Raw genomic sequence first — 20,246 nt, forward strand, 5'->3', positions numbered from 1 at the left:
TTATGTGAAAGTATAGACCTATGGGAGCATGTGGGTACTGTTGGCGGCTTTAAAGGGTGTTGGATCCTCTGCAACTCGAGTTGCAGGCTCATTGTGAGCCACCCAAAGTTAGTGCTGGGAACCAAATTTGGGTCCTCTGGAAGGGCAACAAGATTGCTGAGCAGTCTCTCCAGCCTTGTAATATATATTTTTATGACACATATATATTCATATATATGTATATACACATGCATGTTAACATCTTATGGAAGACATTACAAATGTTATATCCTTTTCTTCCAGGGTTTCTACATTAAGTGGTATAATCAACTCACTGGCTTGTACCTTGCTTTCCTTTCTCTGTCATTACTGAGTAAGGTATGTTGGAGATACTTTCTACCAGCACTTATTTATATAATTAAAATATTTTTCATGTTTATTTATTTGCTGGGGACTGAGTGTGCCATGGTACTTGTGTGGAGATCAGAGAACAACTTTTGGGAGTTGGTTCTTTCCTTCCACTGTGTGAGTTATGGGGATTCAGCTCAGGTTGTCAGGCTTGGTGTCAAGTACCTTTACCTGCTCAGCCGTCTTTCTGGACCTAGTAGCTATTTTTAAAAAGATAGTCAGCCATCTCTCCAACCCCAAAGAGATCCCTTTCCTTCCCCTCTCTTCTTTTTTCCTCCCTTCTTCTCCCCTCCCCTTTTCTTCCCTTTCTTCCTTTTCCCTCATTCCTCCTCCTTTTCTCTTTTTGCTTTCTTTTTCCTTTGAAATGGGATCTCATGACATAGCCGTGGCTGGCCTGGAACTTGCTATGTACAATGTAGACCATAAACAGAGTGGTAGATAATTGGAATTCTTTTGTAATGACTATTAACTATGAATCAACTAGAGCTATATATGAGTACAGACAACCCTTAAGTGTATCATTATGATGAAAAATTGTTACAATTTTTATAAAATGTAAAAACATGCCAGTATGGTAGCACATGCCTTTAATCCTAACACCCTGTAGTCAGAGGCAAGTAGAATCTCTGAGTCTGAGGCCAGCCTGGTCTATACATCAAGTATGAGACCCTGTCTCAAAAACAAATAAATAATAAAATAAAACATGATCTTGTTTTTAGAAGGAAGGTATTAGTTACAAACTAAGAGGTGTATGTTTTTATTATGTGCATATACACACAGAAAAGTGGAGACATGCAAGGGAAATAAGCATAATGTCATATACTAGCTATCAGAAAAATAGTAAAGAGAATAGAGTTACAGAAGGGTGACATCGGGTCTTTGACTGAGATCTCTAATATTTACCACTTAGAATAGTAATAGGAAAGAAATTCAGCAGTACTAGGTGGTAAGTTCACAACTGTTCATCTTGTTAATCTTTTCATCTCTTCTACAGGCTTGAAATACAAGAGTGAGGGTGTAGCTTTTGTAGAATGTTTGCCTGGCACACCTAGCACCAAATTAAAAAAAAAAAAAAACACACACAGGCATGATGGCTCTCTTAGGTATTTTTCTATTGCTGTGATAAAACACCATGACTAAGGCAAGTTATGTAAGAAAAGGTTGATCTGGGGCTTATGGTGCCCAAGGGATAACAGTCCATGAGGTAACAGGCAATAGGCTGGTGGAGCAACAGAGAGTTCACACCTCTATCCAAAAACAGGAACAGAGACAGTTAACTTGAAATGTCATCAGTCTTTGAAAACCTCATAGTACAAAGGAAACCCCAGTGACAAAACTTCTTCCAGCAAGGCCACACCTCCTACCGCTCCCAAATAGTCAACAACCCAGAACCAAAACTTATGGGGTCATCTGTTTAAAACACCACAGTAGCACATCCTTGTAATCCCAGTACTCAGAAGGATGAATCAGAAAGGTCAGAATTCAAGGTCCCTGGCTACATGAGACCGTGTCTCAAAGCAAAACAAATCTAGTCCAAGAACTGACCCAGCACCCAACATCTGATCACTTTTAAGCAACCAAATACTTTTTGTCAATGTTGGTCAAGTTTCTCAACCAGTCGTTCAACTGCTGTTCCAAGTAAAGGGTTGTAATGACACTTGTTGAAGAAAAGCATGATGGCATTCAAGCTCAAGTTATAGAAGACCTAACTCAATCTCATTCCAAAACTTTGCTTCACAATCACCTCTACTAAGCTTTCTGATCACAATCTTTTATAGCTTTGTAAGATATCACTTGTATTTAAAAAAAAAAAAAAGTAAAAAGCAAAAGCAAGAACTAGTTCCACAAATCAATCCTCTGATCTCTAGTCAATTATCATGGCCTGTGCATATCCACACATATCATACACACAATAATAAATGAAATAAAATACTTTTTAAACAAGAGAAGGCCAAGTAACAATTAAAGCTGGCTGGGTCTTTTCATTTATAGGGAAAATGAAAAAAAAGTGTTATTCTGCAAGAAATGCTTACAAACACTTGGAAACTATGATTTAAGTTAAAGTAAAAGAAAATTGTATGAGATAATATTTTGAACACATAAGAACAGAAAAATTACATATTTTCAACAAGAGAAATCAAGTAAAATTCAATATTTTAATATATATTTAATCTCAAAAAAAATTGTGGCACTGGAGCTCAAACCCAGGGTGAGCACATGCTACACAAGTAACACGACCACTGAGCTATAGCCCAGCTATAGCCCCTTCCACCTCCAGCTTGAGAGAGAGAGAAAAAGAGGGAAACATGCCCACACAGATAGACAAGACAGACACACGCACACACGCACGCACGCACGCACGCACGCACGCACAGGCACGTTCCACTTGATGTCACTTAGACCTGTCTTGAACTCACTTTGTAGATAGCGTTGAACTTATGATGTTTCTGCCTCCTCCCCAAGTAGCTTGGGCTTACAAACTGTGCCACCAGGTCCAGTTTGATCTTAAATTAAATGTCATTTTAAATTATCTATAAATTTTGTTCTTCTTTACATAATTAAAACCACATTAAACGTGAAAAATACAGTTTTCTTTTATATTATATTGTTATAAGCTTTAAAATGTACATTGTAGACTGGGAATGTATCTCAGTGGCACAGTACTTGCCTAAGAATGTGCAAAACCCTAGATTAAATTTTCAGTATCCCCTCCCCACCAAAACACAAAACCCAAAACTTACAGTATTATCTTAGGGTTTCAACTGCTGTGATACAACATCATGACTAAAGGTAACTTAGGAGGAAAGGGTTTATTTAAGCTTACAATTCCACATCACTGTCCATCACTAACAGAAGTCAGGGCAGGAACCAGGAGGCAGGAGCTGATACAAAGGTCATGGTAGGAAGCTGCTTGTAGGCTTGCTCCTCATGGCTTGCTCAGCTTGCAATCTTTGAGGACCCAGGATCATCAGTCCCCACATGGCACTGTCCACAGTAAACTCGGCCCTCACAAATCAATAATCAATCAAGAAAATGTACTACAGGCTTGCCCATGAGTTAATCTGGTTGGGGGCTATGGTGGTTTGCGTAAGAACGGTCCCCATAGGCTCATACATTTGAAAATGTAGTTCCCAGTTTGTGGAAGTGTTTAGGAAGGATTAGCAGGTGTGGCCTTGGTGGAGGAGGTGTGTCACTGGTGTAGGCTGTGAGGTTTCAAAAGTCCAGGCACGGCCTGGACCAATACCTCTCTGCCGCCTGCTTGTGGATCAATGTAAGGTCCCAGCTACTGCTCAGTGCCATGCCAACCTGCTGCCATCACATTCCTGCCATAGTGGTCATGAACTCACCCCCAAAACAATAACCACGGCGGAAATTAAATGTTCTCTTTTATAAGCTTTATTTTTACCTTAATCATAGTGTCTCTTCACAGGAATAGGAAAGTAACTAAGACAGCAGTAGTCTCTCAACTGAGGTTTTCTCTTCTCAGATGCCCCTTGTTTGTGTCAAGGTGACATAAAACTAGCCAACACAACTATGCTCCTCATTAACAAATTACTTTTACGAGTTCATAATGCATGCCTATTATCACAGTCCCGCAGATGGTCTCGGCTATATTCAGAACTCAAGAGCAGCCTGAGCTACACAGAGTGAGACCACTTCAACTGGGGACAGGTGGGGAGTGGATCCAGCTTGTGGTGACTGGTGGTACATACCTTTAATCCCAGCACTCAGGAGGCAGAGGCAGGAGACTTCTGTGAGTTCAAGGACAGACCAGTCTATACATCAAGTTATAGGTCAGCAGAACTACATAGTAAGATCCTGTCTCAAAACAACAAAAACACAAAACAGACTGGAGAGATGGTCCTGCAAGATGGCTCTTGCAAACAGTTGGAATAATAGCTCACAACTACCTGCAACTCCAGGTCTAAGGGATCCAACTCTTCTGACTGCCCTGTGCACCCATGCATACATGCACATACTCTTACATAAAGCCACAGACACCACACAAACACACGCACACACACAGAGATAAGACAGAAACACAGACACACACAAAGACATGACAGATAGGCGCACACACACACAAATTAATTTCATGTTAAGCTCAAGAACAATTTGATTTGAATTTAAAAGAACACCCAGAGCTGACAAGCTATCAATCTCAGCAGCTGCCAGGAGGAGGACAATGGAGGGGAGGAGAAAAGCCCTGCAGTTTAAGCCATAATGGATGTCAGGCTACACAGGGCAGAGAGGAAGCCTGTAAAGGAAGAGTAAGGAAGCCCAAAATGTGGGGAAGCCTACCGTGCTGAGGAAAACATGCTTAGAAAAGCTGATATTTAGAAAAGCTTCAGCTGGGTAATCTACTGCCAAAAATAAATTCTCCTTTAAAAAAGAATCCAAAAAGACCAAGAGGAAGTAAATAAAATTTTCATTCACTTAATAACTACCATATGCTATTTATTTCAAATCCCAAATAAAATATGCAATTTACCCATGGCTAAAATTAATTTTTATAAATGAAAAATAAATAATTCTAAACAAGTAAAGATGCAGATACATAGTCAGAATTAATGTTCACTCAAAATGTAATTTGAAGGAGAAAAAAAAATCAGAAAACTTGAATTAAAAATTCAAAGTTTAACTAGGCCTGGTAGCCCAACACTTGGGAGGCAGAGGCAGGCGGATCTCTGTAGACCACCCCGGTCTACAGAGTGAGTCCAGGTCAGCCGGGACTGTTATGTAGAGAGACTGGTTAATGCCCCTGTATGGCGGTGCACGCCCGTGATCCCAGCACTCAGAAGGCTGGCTGACACAGTAAGATGAGAGTCTGTAACAGCCTGAGATGCACAACTCAAGTCTCAAGAAATGGAGGGAAGAATGGAGAAAAGGAAAAGGAAAAAAGAAAGTAATTGAAGAGCTATGACATAAATAAGGAAAAAAGTATAAAAAAGCAATCCTAACAGGAAAAAAAAGCTAGAAAATGTCAACTCAATGTCCCTGTAAATTAAGGACTAGTTTGAAAGTGTAAGCAAAAGAACAGAAAAGAAAGTTACAACATGAAAAAGCAGAACAGTAGAGAAGATATAGATGGGAGTTATTTTTGTCAAACTGCACTTGAAAAAAAAAAATCACATAAAATAGTAGAGTTCTATTTAAGTGGAAAACCAGTTTCATCTCAGTGGCTGCTAAATAGATACAAACATTCCACAAAGTACAAATGCAGCTTCATTTTACTTCTGAAAACAAGTTGATGTTAAAACCAAAATTTAATGTAAAATGTCTGTTCAACTAGTCACTTCTGTATTTAATTCTCAAGATGGACTACAAATGTATTAAATTAATAGTCATATTTAGTAAAACCTGCTTTGGTTTCCCTCTGTATAGTTACATTTGTGCCTCTCTACTGTAGTAAATAAAACTACTTGACTATCTTGGGAAACTCTAACAGCAAGCAGTAGCTTACAGCGATGTGCATCAAGCAGCTGAGTAACCCTACTTGGCCAGCCCACCCTCCCTATGAAATTTGCCAGAGAAGGAAGTTTCAATTAAGAGACAAGATATCAACTCTAAGGCTTAAAAAAATAAAAACCATAGTACCTCACAAACTCAAAAGGTAGGTTTCAGGAGAGGCCTGGCACAGGGACTCAGAAAGCCAGGTCTAAAGCCACCAACCTCCCTCTTCTGGAATGTGCCCTGATTTGGGGTGGATTCCTCTCCACACAGCAATGCTAGCTGTTAGTTTCTAAACCGGTCACTGCAGAAAAGACAAAGCATCTCCTTCATAAACACCACAGAGAAGTCTCCAGCGAGTCCTGAGATTCCCTTTGATTAGACGGCTTAGGTCACATGCCTGTCTCTAAACAATCACTACAGCTAAAAACTGGCATGCCTTGATGGTGGGTATATCCTCGGTCAAGGACACACCCTGAAGCTGCAGGCTTTTAGGAGGGAAAATAAAAGGCCACTGTCACCTTCCAGTCTCCTTCCCTTCCAATCCACCGCCACCCCCACCTTCAGTGCAGGCAAACACTGGCTTCGTCAACATTTATGTTTCCGTTCCATTACCTGTTGTAGGTTGAACTGTGTCCTACAGAAATGTATACTGAAGCCCTGACCTGGTTACCAGTGAATGTGACTTTTGGGTCTTTGCAGATACAATCAAATTAGGAAAAGGTCATGCATGTACATGCAACAGGACTGTCTACAGGGAAGTGATTCTATGTAAGAGTACCATGTAAGAATGACATGATGGAGGCAGAAACTGAAAGACTGCCAAGGAATGGCAAAGCTTACTGATACTCCGAAAGCTAAGACAAACGCATGGAACATATTCTCCCCAGTCTTCTGAAGCAGGTGTGCACTAGTCTTCTCTCATTTCAGACATGTAGCCTCCAGCACTACAAGGAAACCCACTGTGATAAGCCAGCAGTGTGTGGCACAATAGCTCACATAGAAATCAAGGTATTAAGTATGTTACCCCACGCTTTGCCGATGCAAAAACTCTTGTTTCCTTCTGCGATCGATACCTTTCTCCCTCAGAGAACCTAATCATGCTCACCCTCTTAGATTTGCTCAAAGTCCTTTCCTCTGTGATGTCTTCTATTAGAGCCCTCAAAAGACTGAGTCTTTCTAACACATCCTGGCCTGGCATTATATACCACCTGCATTTCTGTCTTGGAAGTTCTAACTGCCTATGCCCACAGCTATCTCCCACTTCTGGGCTCTCTAAGGGAAGAGCAACGCCTAATTTTCATCCTCATATTCTCAACGAAGGGTACAATATCTAACATATAATGATCATTCATAAGATAAATCTATGAATTGAACAGGTGGATGACCCAATCGTAAAAAGGTAGCATCAGGAGAACCAGCTACTTTTATAAAAAAGCAAAGCTACGATGGGCGTGGCAGCACGTACCTTTAACCCCAACACAGTTCCTATGACCTTAAGGGTGGCCTGGTCTAACAGTGAGCTCTAGACCAGCCAGGACTATACCATGGTAGCCTGTCTCAAAAAAGTATTTTTTATTTTTTATTTTTTAAGGAACTGGAGATACAGTCTGACATACTCCTATAATCCCAGTACTTGAGAGGTGGAGGCAGAAGGACTAGCAGTTTAAGGCCATCCTAGGCTACACAGAAGTTCAAAGACAGTCTGGAAAAGCCACAGAGGAAGACAATGCAGCCACTCCTGATGAGACCTAACAGACTAGGATCAGAAGGAAGAAAAAGAAACCCTCCCTTACCAGTGGACTTGGGGAGAGGAGTATATGGAGAAGGGGAAGGGAAGGAAGAGACTGGTAGGGGAGTAGGGAGGGAACTAGGGGGGATACAAAGTAAATAAAGTATAATTAAAAATTAAAAAAAATTAAAAAAAATAAGATTAGAGGTTTTACTCGGCTAGCAAGGACAAGACCCTGCACTCAGTCCCTAGCTTTGGGGGTAAGTTTAAAGACAGTAAACATGGAATTTAGTGGAGACCAAAACAAAACAAACAAAAAAACCTAAAACAAAACAAAAAACCTACAATGTAGAAGGATTTTACTGGAAAGGGGGATATATATAAAGGAATGGGAGCCTGATGCTCAAGGCCATTCTGTAGATAAGAGGAGTCTGGCTTGTTTCTTTTGTGGGTTTTTATTCATTTATGAGAGAGAGAGAAACACATGTGTGCCATACAGCCTGTGTGTGGAGGTCAAAAAAGAACTTTCCAGCACCGAGTGTCTACTTCTACTGTGTGGGTCCTATGGATAAAACTCAGACTATCAGACTTGGCTAGTGCCTTTACTTACATAAGAAGGACTTTAAAAGAAATTTTCTGCCAGCCACAATGGCTCATACCTAGAATCCTAACACTTAGGAAGCTGAGGCAGAAGGATCACAATGAATTCAGGACTATTCTGGACTACAGAGTGAAACCTTGCAAAAAGAAAAAAAGTTTTCTGAGTATAACAATTTTAGATTTTTAGATTTACATTAAAACATGTGGGATGGACATTACAGGCCTGAGGGACCAGCTACCTAGGCTGCAGAACAGACAGGTCAGCAATAAGGTGAAGGGCCAGGCACAGGTAAAACAGAGAGGAACAGACTAATAAAACTTTAGGCAGGTATGAAAAGTGGCAAGCCTCTTAATCTGGAGCTTTCCTTAGCTAACCTAGGACCTGCAACTGAAAGAAGAAAGTTAGAAAGAAGGGATTGTTCTCTTTCAATGAGAATATAATGCTTGGTATTAGGCTCAGCTCAGGAACAGCATACATCCCAGTAAAGATGCCAGGAAATGATAGAAGATAAAGAGGTTCAGGAGAAACAGAAGGAAAAGTTATACTTATTGGTCATATGGGTAAAGATGACTTCTATTAGAGCCCTAAGAAGTATCTGATAAAGAAGCTAGGTGTGCTAACTCACACCTACAATCTCAGCATCCAAGAGGCTGAGCTGGGGGATTGCTGCGAGTTTGAGACCAGCCAAGACTACATATCAAGCTGTGCCAGGCCAGTACCAGACCCACCTCACAAACAAAGAAATACACAGGAAAATCCCAGCACCAGCTACTGAGGACTATGCCCAAAGCACTCTTCCAAACTCTGAAAATATATCATTGAACAAAACAAGATAAACACCTAAGATAAACATAAATTTAGGGATTCAGGTTAATAGAAAGAATTACCTAGTATGTACTACAAGGAAACCAAACTTGGCCAATTTTCTTCAAATTTTATTTTCAGAATTCCCTCTTTCTTGTTAGGGGGGCATTTATGACCTCAGACCAGCAGCCAATGATTCTAACAATTAAGATACTATTTTGTTACTTTTTCTATTACAAAAATTTATTTTGTTTTCCTTGTTTTTCAAAATGTTTGAAAAACAGTCCTTCCAATAGAATGTTTGCAAAGGTAACTGGACTCAGACAAAAATGAAAGCCAAACAGTATCACAGATAACAGAGTTCAGTATTACACAAGGTCTAAGTTCAAATTCCAGTTTCACACAAGTTCTGTGGCCTTGGACAAGTTATTCAATAAGTCTGCAAGCTTTGTATTTCAGTATCACTCAGTGGTATTTGCACATCTGGCATGTAAAAAGCCCCAAGTACCCATCCCCAGCTAGAAAAAGAAAAACAAACAAAACAAGAAAACTTCCGGGTAGGTGAAATAGCTCCGTAGTTTCACCTTAGGCTTACCATTTAGCCTAACTAAAGTTTGATTTTCAGAACACACCTGGAAAGAGAACCAACTCCAAAACACTGTCTTCTGACCTCTATAAAGGCATGTGTCCATATATAAACATCATGCTCACATACACACGCAATAATTTTTCAAAAACCCCACACTTCTAATTCAGTTTACCTACTGAGAAAATGGGAACACTAAGAATTAAAAGGAGCAATTTATAAAAGGCATTTGGCACAATACCTAAAAAAAAAGTGGAGAACTACTTGAAGGAGGGAGACGCTGCTGTGACCATCACTACTGGTACACTGACACAAAACAAATGCCAATAAATGCTTTTCTTCTCCAGAAGGCATGTCTTAACAAGGCAGGCAATTATATGGACCCAATTCACTAAGTTACTCCCTTTCATTTTCCAAAAGTTTTGTAGAGAAGGAACTTAATGAATTGAATGTATGTTAATTTCACAAACATACTTAATATATTTAACCTCTAATTTTCAGTAGTAATGTCACAAATAGAAAAGTATGATCGTAAACTGTGAACATAAAAATGAAAGTACATAACCTTAATACCATCCATATACAGTTATTTTATTAAATTGATACCATTAATTTAGTCTCTATAATCAATCGTCTTTCACTTAGAAAAAAAAGTGACTTACTATCCACATAAAATAATTCAAATTTTATACCACATCCTGATTTTCCCAAGCCTACATCAGGCATACAATATGAACTTAGTGACAGCATTAGTGAAATCTAATGCTTCATTATCCTACAAGTAACAAGACAGACCTACAGTCTTCTGACATAGGACTTACCTAAACGAAAGTCTTAAAACCTGGGCCAGCAAGATAGTTCAGTGGGTAAAAGCACTGGACACACAAGCCTGACAACTTGAGACCAAGTTCCAGAACCAAGTTAACCTCTGACCTCCACAGGAATCTTGTGTACACACATAGACACACATACACACACACACACACACACACACACACACACACAGATGCACACACGCACATAAGAATTAAAGCAGACGACTTGATGCTATTCTAAACCAAATGACAGGATTGGGAGTGTAGCTCAGTGGTAAAATGTTTATCTAGTATACATAAGGCTCCAGATTCAAGACCCAGCATTTCATTGAAAATTAGATTTAAGCCAAAATCGCATTTACTAAATGCCTATTAGTTTAACAAGAAAAAGAAAACAAAGAAGAAAGAGCAGAAGAAGAAAGCAGCAGCAGCAAATTAAACCAGAGTAAATATTACATATCACTGTAATCAAAAGTTTAAATTTAACTGTTTACTCACCCTAAAAAGTAAAATAAAATAACTCAACTACAAATTTCCACGAAAGACTATAAATTCCTTTTTATTTATTTTTAGTTTCTGAGATAATCTGAAATAGGCCCAGGTTACTCTTGAACTTGCTATATAGCTGAAGCTTGCTGTTCGTCGTTTAGGTTGTGAATAATTGACCTTGCCCTGTCCCTCCAGCCTCTGTGTCCCAAGAGCTGTGATTACAGGCATGAGACAGAATGCTGTCAGAAAATTTTTTTTTTTAGTTTTTTTTAAAGACTTATTTTATGTGTATTATACACCACACATCTCCAAGTACCCATGAAGTAAGAGGAGGCCATCAGCCAGCACTCTTAACCGCTGAGCCAACTCTTAAGCCCCCCCTTCTTTTTTTTTTTTTTTTTTTTTTTTTTTTTTGACTCGTAAGGTCAGACTGGCCTCAAACTTCTTGCTATGTAGCCCAGAGTTGACTTTGAATTCTTGATCTTTCTGCTTCTGCCTCCAAAGTTCTGAGATTGCAGGTGTGTGCCACCACCCCTGGCCTTTCATTATTTAAAAAATTCCAGAAGCCACTTACTCTAATAGTATTGTCAGAGGCAGTCATAATTGTTTGCCCAGGAAAGTACACTGACAGCAAAGAGAACAAGCTCAAAGGGAGTGTCTGTAATAGTTATTTACTTATTAGAGCATGGAGGCACCATCAAGAGTGCCAGTCCTCTCTTTAAGAAGGCTCTTCTCCACAATGTTCATGTGGACATGCAGATCCTTTTCTCTCCCTGGCCATCCCTCTTACAGGTACATGAGCCCAACCAACACCTACCTGTGAGGTACATACCCTGAAAAACACCTACCAGAGTATACTGTTTTTTTTCAGGATTTGAAGGTCCCTTGAATTGGAAGCATCTAAAGTCAACGGACCTTTAAGGCTATTCCCTTTCTGACTCCAGTCTCTTAAGTCTATAATTTCATGAAAACAGAGTGACCTGTTGCATTCCATTGCTCTTGGGTGGAAGTTCAAATTTCTAAATCCACTCCTTACCTCTAGTTGGTTTGGCCCCAGCCTTTCTCTCCAGCCCTGTTCCCTTTTGCTCCCTCTGCTCCAGTCACTGGATCTTCTAAGCTGCCTTGCTGCCACTCTTTGCCCATGCTGGCCCTTCAACACAAGCCCTCAGCAACTCTCAACAGAAAGATGAATCTTAGTCTCACCCTAAAACCACTTGGTTTCTGTTGCTCTTCTTCACCCCCACAGTCAGGCAAAATGACAGTGTGCTGCTTACTAGATTTTTAAATAAAATTAAAGAACTTTTAAGAATAATTTCTTTTACTGGGCAGGGATGGTGCTCACCTTTAATCCCAGTACTAGGAAGGCAGAGACAGGCGGGTCTTTGTGACTGCGAGGCCAGTCAGGAATACAGAGAAACCCTGTCTTGAAAAAATTAAAATATTTATTTTTATTTTGTGTGTAAGTATTTTGCCTGCATGTGTGCCTGGTTCCTGAGGTCAGAAGAAGGTATGTGATCCCCTGGAACTAGAGCCACCATGTGGGTGCAGGGAACCTAACCCAGGTCCCTGCAAGAGCAACAAGTACTCTTAACCACTGGGCCATCTCCAGCTCCATTATGTTATTTTTTTTACTCCCAAACTACAAGATAAGTTCCACAAGAACAAAATATATCCATCTTGTTTACCACTGTATCTCACAGCCTAAAACAGAAGCAAATATGTGCAGATTAACAAGATTCTCAACATCCTCAACTTTAAGCCCAGCCCACAAAATACTGGTCCTGAAGTTACTTTTTTTTTCTCCATTCATAAAACTTAATCATCTTGTCTCTGTTCTCTAAGTCCCCCAGAAGATTTGACATCACCGATTTATGACTTTACTTTAACATTCCAAACTTCTCCCTCACAACTCTCTACTACAAGGGCATCAGCGAAACTCCAGCTTCTGGCCTCCACACCTTGTCTGCATCTTTTTTTCCATCTGGGATTCTTTCCCCCAGCTTCATACTTGCGAGTTCTACTTAACCTCAAATACTCAAATTCAATGTCACCTCCTCCTACTTACTGCTAGGCAGTCACACACTCTCTGCCCCTTCATTTCTGCAGGCCCTCCTGTCCCTCCTTCAGGTCTCAGCCCAAATGACACTCAAATGAGTGTCTAATGTCACCATCCTGTCAGAATCCTTAAAACCACCTGTTTGGATTTTGTTGATAGCGTGTACTACTTTCTGAAATTATCCTACTCATTCCTTTTGCCTATGGTCAACTCCCTGTCGCCCCTCACTAGAACATAGCTCGGTTGGAGCAAGAATCCTACATCATGTTCACTACAGTTCCTCACTTTCCCCACGTCAAATGGGGAAGTAGTCATCAGATATATGACAAAGAGATGGATGACTGTAATTCCTCTAACTTGGAATTCTGTGTACATAAACTTCTCCTGCCTGTGTTCCTAACTTCTTGTGGATCACACCAAAATCTAGCTGCTCTATTTACCTATGTGTATTGCCCATAAATTTTTTCACAACAGAAGCAAATAATAGATAAAGGCTAATTAATTAACAAGTAATCCCTCCAAGAGGTTCTGCCCCAAACCAGGCCAACTCGGAACTGCATGTTACGGTGAATCCAGGGCTAATAGCAATCTCCTCTCTAGACAGCCTGTTCCAATATGCCACCAACAAAAACTAGTTTCTTCACTTTCCTTTCAACGACAATCACTGGTACTTTTAGCTCTAAAATCTCATAATCCAACCCTACCTTCTATTTCTATCCAACATGTCACTTCCCACGGCTGTGCTGCTTTCAGACACTCACATCTCCAATCTCTTGGGATGATCAAAGGCAGTGTTGAAGAACTAGCTCACTCACCTTTTCCTTGACACCTCATTTATCCTAAATAGGCCCGTTTTCAGGGCCGGCTTCTATACTCTTCAGGACCCAAACCTAACCCACAGCAACAAATGCCTCCCGTTCCTTCTCAATCTTCCACCACGGGAAGACTCCAAGGCCACAAATGAACATCCCTCCTAGGAGGCCGGCAACCATCAAATACAGTGGGGCAAGCCCTACCCTCCCGATCTCATACCCTGCACCTGCCTTGGGCCTGGAACATCGGACTGGGCCTGCACCAGTCACCCGCACTCACCTGAAGCGGCCCCCGCAGTGCTGGCATTGCTCGCCCACCCAGCCCGCGGGGCAGACGCACTGGCCGGTGCCAGGGTTGCAGCGGCCGCCGTTGACACACGGCCGGTCACATTCCTTGGCCTCGGCCGCGGCCGAGCCTGACACCGCCGCCGCCACCGCAGCGGCCTCGGCCTCCCGGGGCAGCGGCAGCAGCAGTAGCGAAAAGAGCAGCGGCAGCAGCAGCGGCGGGGGCAGCGCCCGCGACAGTACCCGCGGGAGACACAACCCGGCGCGAGGCCCCGGCCTCCAGGCCCCCGTCGCGGCGCAGAGTCCGTGCAGCCCGCCCTTCCTGCCCGCGGACGCTACTGTCACCGCTGTGTTCCCCCTCAGCCGCGCCTCAGCCGCCGCCGCCGCCGCCGCCGCCACCATCTTCCTGGGGCTGAGCCGGCGCCCAGCGAACACATACACACCCCGCACGCCGGCTCCGCTTCGCCTGGCCGTGCTGGGCGGGGCCGGGCGACGGCGGCCGGGCTGGTCCATACCCAGGGCGGGGCTTGGGCTGCGCGGGGGCGGGGCGAGGGCGGGGCTGACAAGTGCGGCAGGCGGGGCCAGGGCAGAGGCGCTCCAGCTTTGACTGTAGCACAACTTGCTCAATAGCATGCGTGGTCTTGGCTCTGCTGAGCTCCTTCTGGGCTACGGAGGCTCTTCGCTTTCCTCACCACGCCACGACAAGGTAGCCAGTGCCTCCCTACGGCGGCTGCCCGGCTCTGCTGGACATGTTGACTGCGGTAAGTGTTATCCTTTGGACACCTGCCCATCAGCTAGTTGCCCCAACCCCACCTTGGTGAGAAACAGAGCCAAAACGGCTACCTAATGATGTGGTGTGACCCGGCAGAAGTAGTTCTTACTGCATTCGAGTTTCTAAAATAGCGATAACAAAATGGCACGTGTGTTAAGAACCTAGCATATGAACAACAAATGTGCAACAGACTGAATGCACAAGACAATCAAGGCCTCCCTTAATAGCAGATTGAACCAGTAGCAGACCAAGCTTGTGTGCTCCTCTAATCCTGTGGGAGAAGTTTGAAGTCATCTTGTTCCCCACGTCCTATCCATATTCTCTGAAGAAAGAACGGCCCAGAATTATCTGGAGCACTCTCAGCTTCCGCATCCTTCTTGCGAACGTTAGTGCCTCTCCTGCTCCCAATGGTGCATGCTTCCCAACAGTATACACTGTGCCGTCCTCTACCCAGGAATCTACACTGGACCCTTGATGCCATTAAGCCAGTAGAAGAATGTGGTGAAGAGATAGTGTGTCCGTTCCAGTTCTGACCTTAACTCTTTGTTTTGTTTTGGTTTCTGGTGTTTGTTTGTTGTCCTGAGATGCTCCTGCTCTTCCACCTTGGAAAGATTCATACAGAGGCCACATGGAGAGGAAAGGCCCCAGGCACGTGAGCCCTTTGAGCCCATCCTAGCTGGAAGGACAGTCCCTGAGTGAAGAAGCCGTCTGGGGTGTTTTAGCCATCGGAGTTGTTCCACTGTGTTGGTTATGGCACTCTAAAGGAGAAGGTTGATAGAATGAATATATACATATAAATATATATGTATGAGATTTATTAGGTTGGCTTACAGGATGCAGTCCAAGTAGTCCAACAATGGCCGTCTCACACTAGAAAGGATGAGAATCTGGCGGTTGCTTGATCCACAAGGCTGGACTCAGCAGTCCCAATTTGGTGCTAGAGTCCTAGAGGTTTCCTGAAGATCTCACTGCTGATCTTCCGTCTCCACTGGAACTCCAAAGAAGTCAGTTCTAATATTAGTGTGGTAATGCCACAGAAACAGAATAGATGAACTTGCTATCAAGAGTAAGAGCTAGCAGGCAAAAAGCAAAGTTTCCTTCTTCCATGACCTATTATTTAGGCTGCCAGGAGAAAGTGCTTGCCCAAATTTAGAGTGAGTCTTCCTGCTTCAGATAATATGATTAAGACAATTCTTCATGGCTTCTCGATGGTGACACACACTTGGGAGGCAGAAGCAGTTAGATCTCAGTGAGTTAGAGGCCTGCATAGTCTACAGAGTGAATTTCAGGACAGCCAGAGAAACTGTCATTTGTGTGGAAAAAAAGACAATTCTGCATGAGAATGCCTACCTGCTTGTGTGGTTAGTTGGTCCTAGATGCAGTCAAGTTAACAATCAAGAGTTCCTACCATGTCTACATCATGTAAAACAGGGACAAATCTTTCCTACTATACCCAATCCAGTGATAAACACATGACTGTTTCAAGCCTGCTTTCGAGAGGTTAAGCAGAACTTTGCTTCATAAATCTTGGGCTTTGCAGCATATACTTTAGGGTGCAGATACTTTAGGGTTTCAGCACCTGGTCCTGGAAAACAAAGAAAACCTCTCATACAACCTGTGGAACCTTTCTGATTAGGCAGAGAGTACGGTGTTCTAAGATTCTAGAGCCTTCTCCAGAATAGATTCCAGTGTCAAGCTTTGCTCCTAACCTGCCTCACTCTGCATCCCCTGAAAGCTTGGCAGAGCCGGAAATACATGCACAACGGCCTCATTCCATCTCCCAAGACACTAACAGTGGATTCTAATTTTCAAGTTTGTTCATTAGTTTTTCTTTTCTCCTTCCTTCCTTCCTTCCTTCCTTCCTTCCTTCCTTCCTTCCTTCCTTCCTTCCTTCCTTCCTTCCTTCCTTCCTTCCTCTTTGCAGTGTCCTACCTAAGGCTGTGTATGATGAAATAAAGAAATTCAGGACAAAGGCCTATCATGAGTCCTGTGGTAGGCTACGTGGTTACAAAGTCTCTGCTGTTGATGCCACAGGCTCCTGTTTTAACCTTGGTTCCCTGCCTCCAGCACTGTTTGGAAGGCTGTAGGCTTATCCTCCTTGAGGCTTACCCCTGCACTGGTTCTCCTTGCTTTCTCTGAGTCTGTGTTACTATGGGTGGGGTTCAGAAATAGCTGCACAAGTCGCTCAAGACACCCATCTCAGTCACATAGGGATGTTTTATTGAATGCACACCCCAAGACTGATCATCCATCTGGGACACAGATAGACTCCAGAGCCAAGAATGAAAACCTGGGCAGTTCTCAGAGCCTGTTTTTGTTATGGGAACAACCACACACAGGTGCATTTGCAACATTCAGGCTGTCTAGACAAAGCAGTGCTCTCTAACCTTTGAGCTGATTGGCTAGGTCTAATGTCATAGGAATTCAGGGAGTTTCCAAGACCTTGTGATGGGGAGCTTCCAAGCTGGAAAAAGAAGATGTTTTGGTTAGGGCAAGAACATTAGGTCAAATTAAAGTTACGAGCTAAAATAGCGGAACTATTGTCAAGCTTAAGCCTAACACTACCATGTAAGCCGTCAGACAGCTGTGTGCTGTGAACTCCGCCATGCCCTCCCTATGTGATAGACTGAAAAAATCTGTTGTAAACATGGCCGAAATCCATCTCCTTCTCTGGTGTTGCTTTCTTCAGGCTTTTTGGTCACAGCAGCACAAAAGATGCTAGTACAGTCTTTAACACTCCTGCCATGGAGAGAGGAAGCCTCCTCGGCCCCTCCTCATACCTAGGCTGGCCTTGATGATTTGTCTGGCCAGATCATGAAGGATGTTACATTCTGGGATTTCTGAGTCTGGGTCACAAGAAACCTTGGCCCTTCTTTCCAACTGTCTTAGAATACTTGCTCTGGGGAAAACCAGGTGCCATAAAAGAATTCCAGTACACTCTGAGATTGCCATGCTGGAAGGTAGCCAGCCTCCAGCTTTTCTAGTCTACAGCCATTCAAGCCAACAGAGGGAATCCTTGCTAAGCACATATGCGCAAAATAAGTAAGGGCACTTGCTTAAGCCAGTAAGTTTGTTACTTAACAGATAACTAAAATATTGTGTAACTCACTTTCAACAAGGACCAGAAGTCTAGTAATATAGACCCAGTAAAGAATTTATTAAGAAAGGGCTAGTGAAACCAGGTGTGGTGGGTGCATGACTTCAATCCCAACACCCAGGAGGCAGAGGCAGATGGATCTTTGTGAGACCAGCCTCATCTATATAGTGAGTTCTGGGACAAATGCAAGATACATAATAGAGAGACCCTATAATTAAAAACAGGAAGGGCCAGTGATATGGCTCAGTGGGTAAAGATGCCTACTGTGTAAACCTGGCAATTTAAGTTCAACCCTTGCAACCAATATAAAGGTGAAAGGAAAGAACTGACTCCACAAAGTCGTCCTCTGACTGCCACTCTCATTCTATAGCATAGGTACAAACACACAATAATAATAAATTTTTAAATAAAAAAGTAGAATTCATCCAGGTATAGCAGCGTATACTCTTTTAATCCCAGCACTTGTGGGGCAGGAAAAGGTGGATCTCTAAGTTCAAAGCCATCCTGGTCTACAAAGTGAGTTCCCACCAGACAGGACTATGTAGAAGATCCTGTCTCAAAAAATAAAAACCAAAATCATCAACAAATTAAATACAATATGATTACATATAAAGTTGAATATACATGTAGTCAGCTCTATGTCATACCTAGTACATTCTGGTACTGTCCTATCTGGTCACTCCTCTGGAAGGGTGTCTTTTGAACTCCATGTACTAGTTATGTTTAAAATGCCCTGACAAAAAACAAGCTTGGGGGCTGGAGAGACAGCCCTGAAAGAAGTTGCTCCCGCAGGGGACCCAGGTTTAGTTCCTAGCACCTACTCAGTGGCTCATAACTAGCTTCCATTACTCTAGCTCCAAGGGATCTGACCCCTTCTTCTGATTTCTTCATATAAACATGTAGGAAAAACACTCATACACATACAATAAAGTTCATCTTAAAGGAGTGGGGGCGGGGAAGCAAGTTAGGAAATAAATGTTTCCAGTGGCTTATGTTCCAGAAGGGATGCATTTCATCACAGCAGAGAAGGCATGGCAGGAAGAATCTGTACATGGCTTGGCAGATAGGAAACAGAAAGATCACACTTCATCCATACAAAGGTAGCAGAGGAAATAACAGGAAGTGGGACCAGCCTATATAGCACCAAAGCCTCTTCCTGCAAGCCTTCACTTCCTAAAGGTGCCATAATCTTCCCAAACAGTGTCATCAACTAGAGCCCAAGTGTTCAAATACATGAGCCTATGGGCAACATTTCTCATTCACATCACAGTTCCATGTGCCTTTGTACCTAGATGCTACCCTTCCATCATTGGTCCTTCCTAAGGCAACCATTTCCAGGTCCCAGGAATGTTAATGCCAATGACAAACAAAAACAAAACCAGCCTTTAACCTGGAATGCTTTAACTCTAGACTGTAATAGCATAGTCATTATGTTATTACATTATGTTATGCCTGGTTATAAGCCGCCATAAGGGTACCAGGAAACTGAACCTGGGTTCTATGAGCCTATTGGGGCCTGTGGTGGTTTGAATGAGAATGGCTCCCATAGACTAATATATTTAAGACTTGGTCCCCAGAAGGTGGAACTGTTTGGGAAGGGTTAGAAGGTGTGGCCTGTTGGAGGAGGTGTGTCACCGGGGGTGGGCTCTGAAGTTCCAAAAGCTCATGCCAGGGCCAGTCTCATGCTCTCTCTGCCTCTGCCTGTGGCTCAGGATGTGAGCTCTTAGCTACTGCTCCAGTGCTATGCCTGTCCGCCTGCCACCACTCTTCCTGCCATGATGATAATGGACTACCCTCTGAAGCTGTCATGAAGCCCCCGATTAAATGCTTTCTTCTGTAAGTTGCCTTGGTCATGATGTTTCTTCACTGTGGTAGAACAATAGCTAAGATAGGGCCATTCCCATTCAAACCACCACATGACCTATGAGCAGTGCTTACACTGATGGGTTAATTACTGCCTCTGCCACCGGGCTTCTTGCTCTCCTGACACCAGGTTAGTTTCCAGGAGAGCAAGTTGCTCTACAGTGAGTTCAGCTTCCCTTGGGTTTCTCTTGTTTCTCTCTGCAGACACTTACTTGTCCGCTTGTTTCCACTGTGGGGGCAAACACCACAGGTTTCTTTGTACTCCATAGTCTTGGGCATCCCCAGATGCCAAAAGCAACCTTTTGCCTTATAATTTTTCAATATCAGATATTCTATGAATAGCAACAGAAAATGGACTGAGACAGTTTTTCCAAAACTGGAGCCTGAGGCATCATCTGAAGAAATGGTTTTTATGGGCTTGTTTGTTTATTTGTTGTCTGGGAATTTGGGGGGGTTGTTTGTTTGTTCATTTGTTTGTGGGTTGTTTTTGTTTGTT

The 20,246-nt window shown here is 42.7% G+C and overlaps 1 protein-coding gene across 1 annotated transcript in view; it reads right to left on the reverse strand.

Moving 5' to 3' along the window:
- Atrn (attractin) overlaps positions 1–14,480 on the reverse strand; it is a 134,945-nt gene extending 120,465 nt beyond the window's left edge. The window contains exon 1 of the mRNA XM_055610688.1: positions 14,014–14,480. Within this exon, the coding sequence (XP_055466663.1) occupies positions 14,014–14,420 (407 nt within the window). The 5' untranslated portion in view covers positions 14,421–14,480. The remainder of the gene's footprint in view (positions 1–14,013) is intronic.
- Between the last annotated feature and the right edge of the window lie 5,766 nt (positions 14,481–20,246).

This window comes from Psammomys obesus, unplaced genomic scaffold, assembly GCF_907164565.1.
Source record: "Psammomys obesus unplaced genomic scaffold, mPsaObe1.curated_primary_1811, whole genome shotgun sequence".
NCBI lineage: Eukaryota > Metazoa > Chordata > Mammalia > Rodentia > Muridae > Psammomys > Psammomys obesus.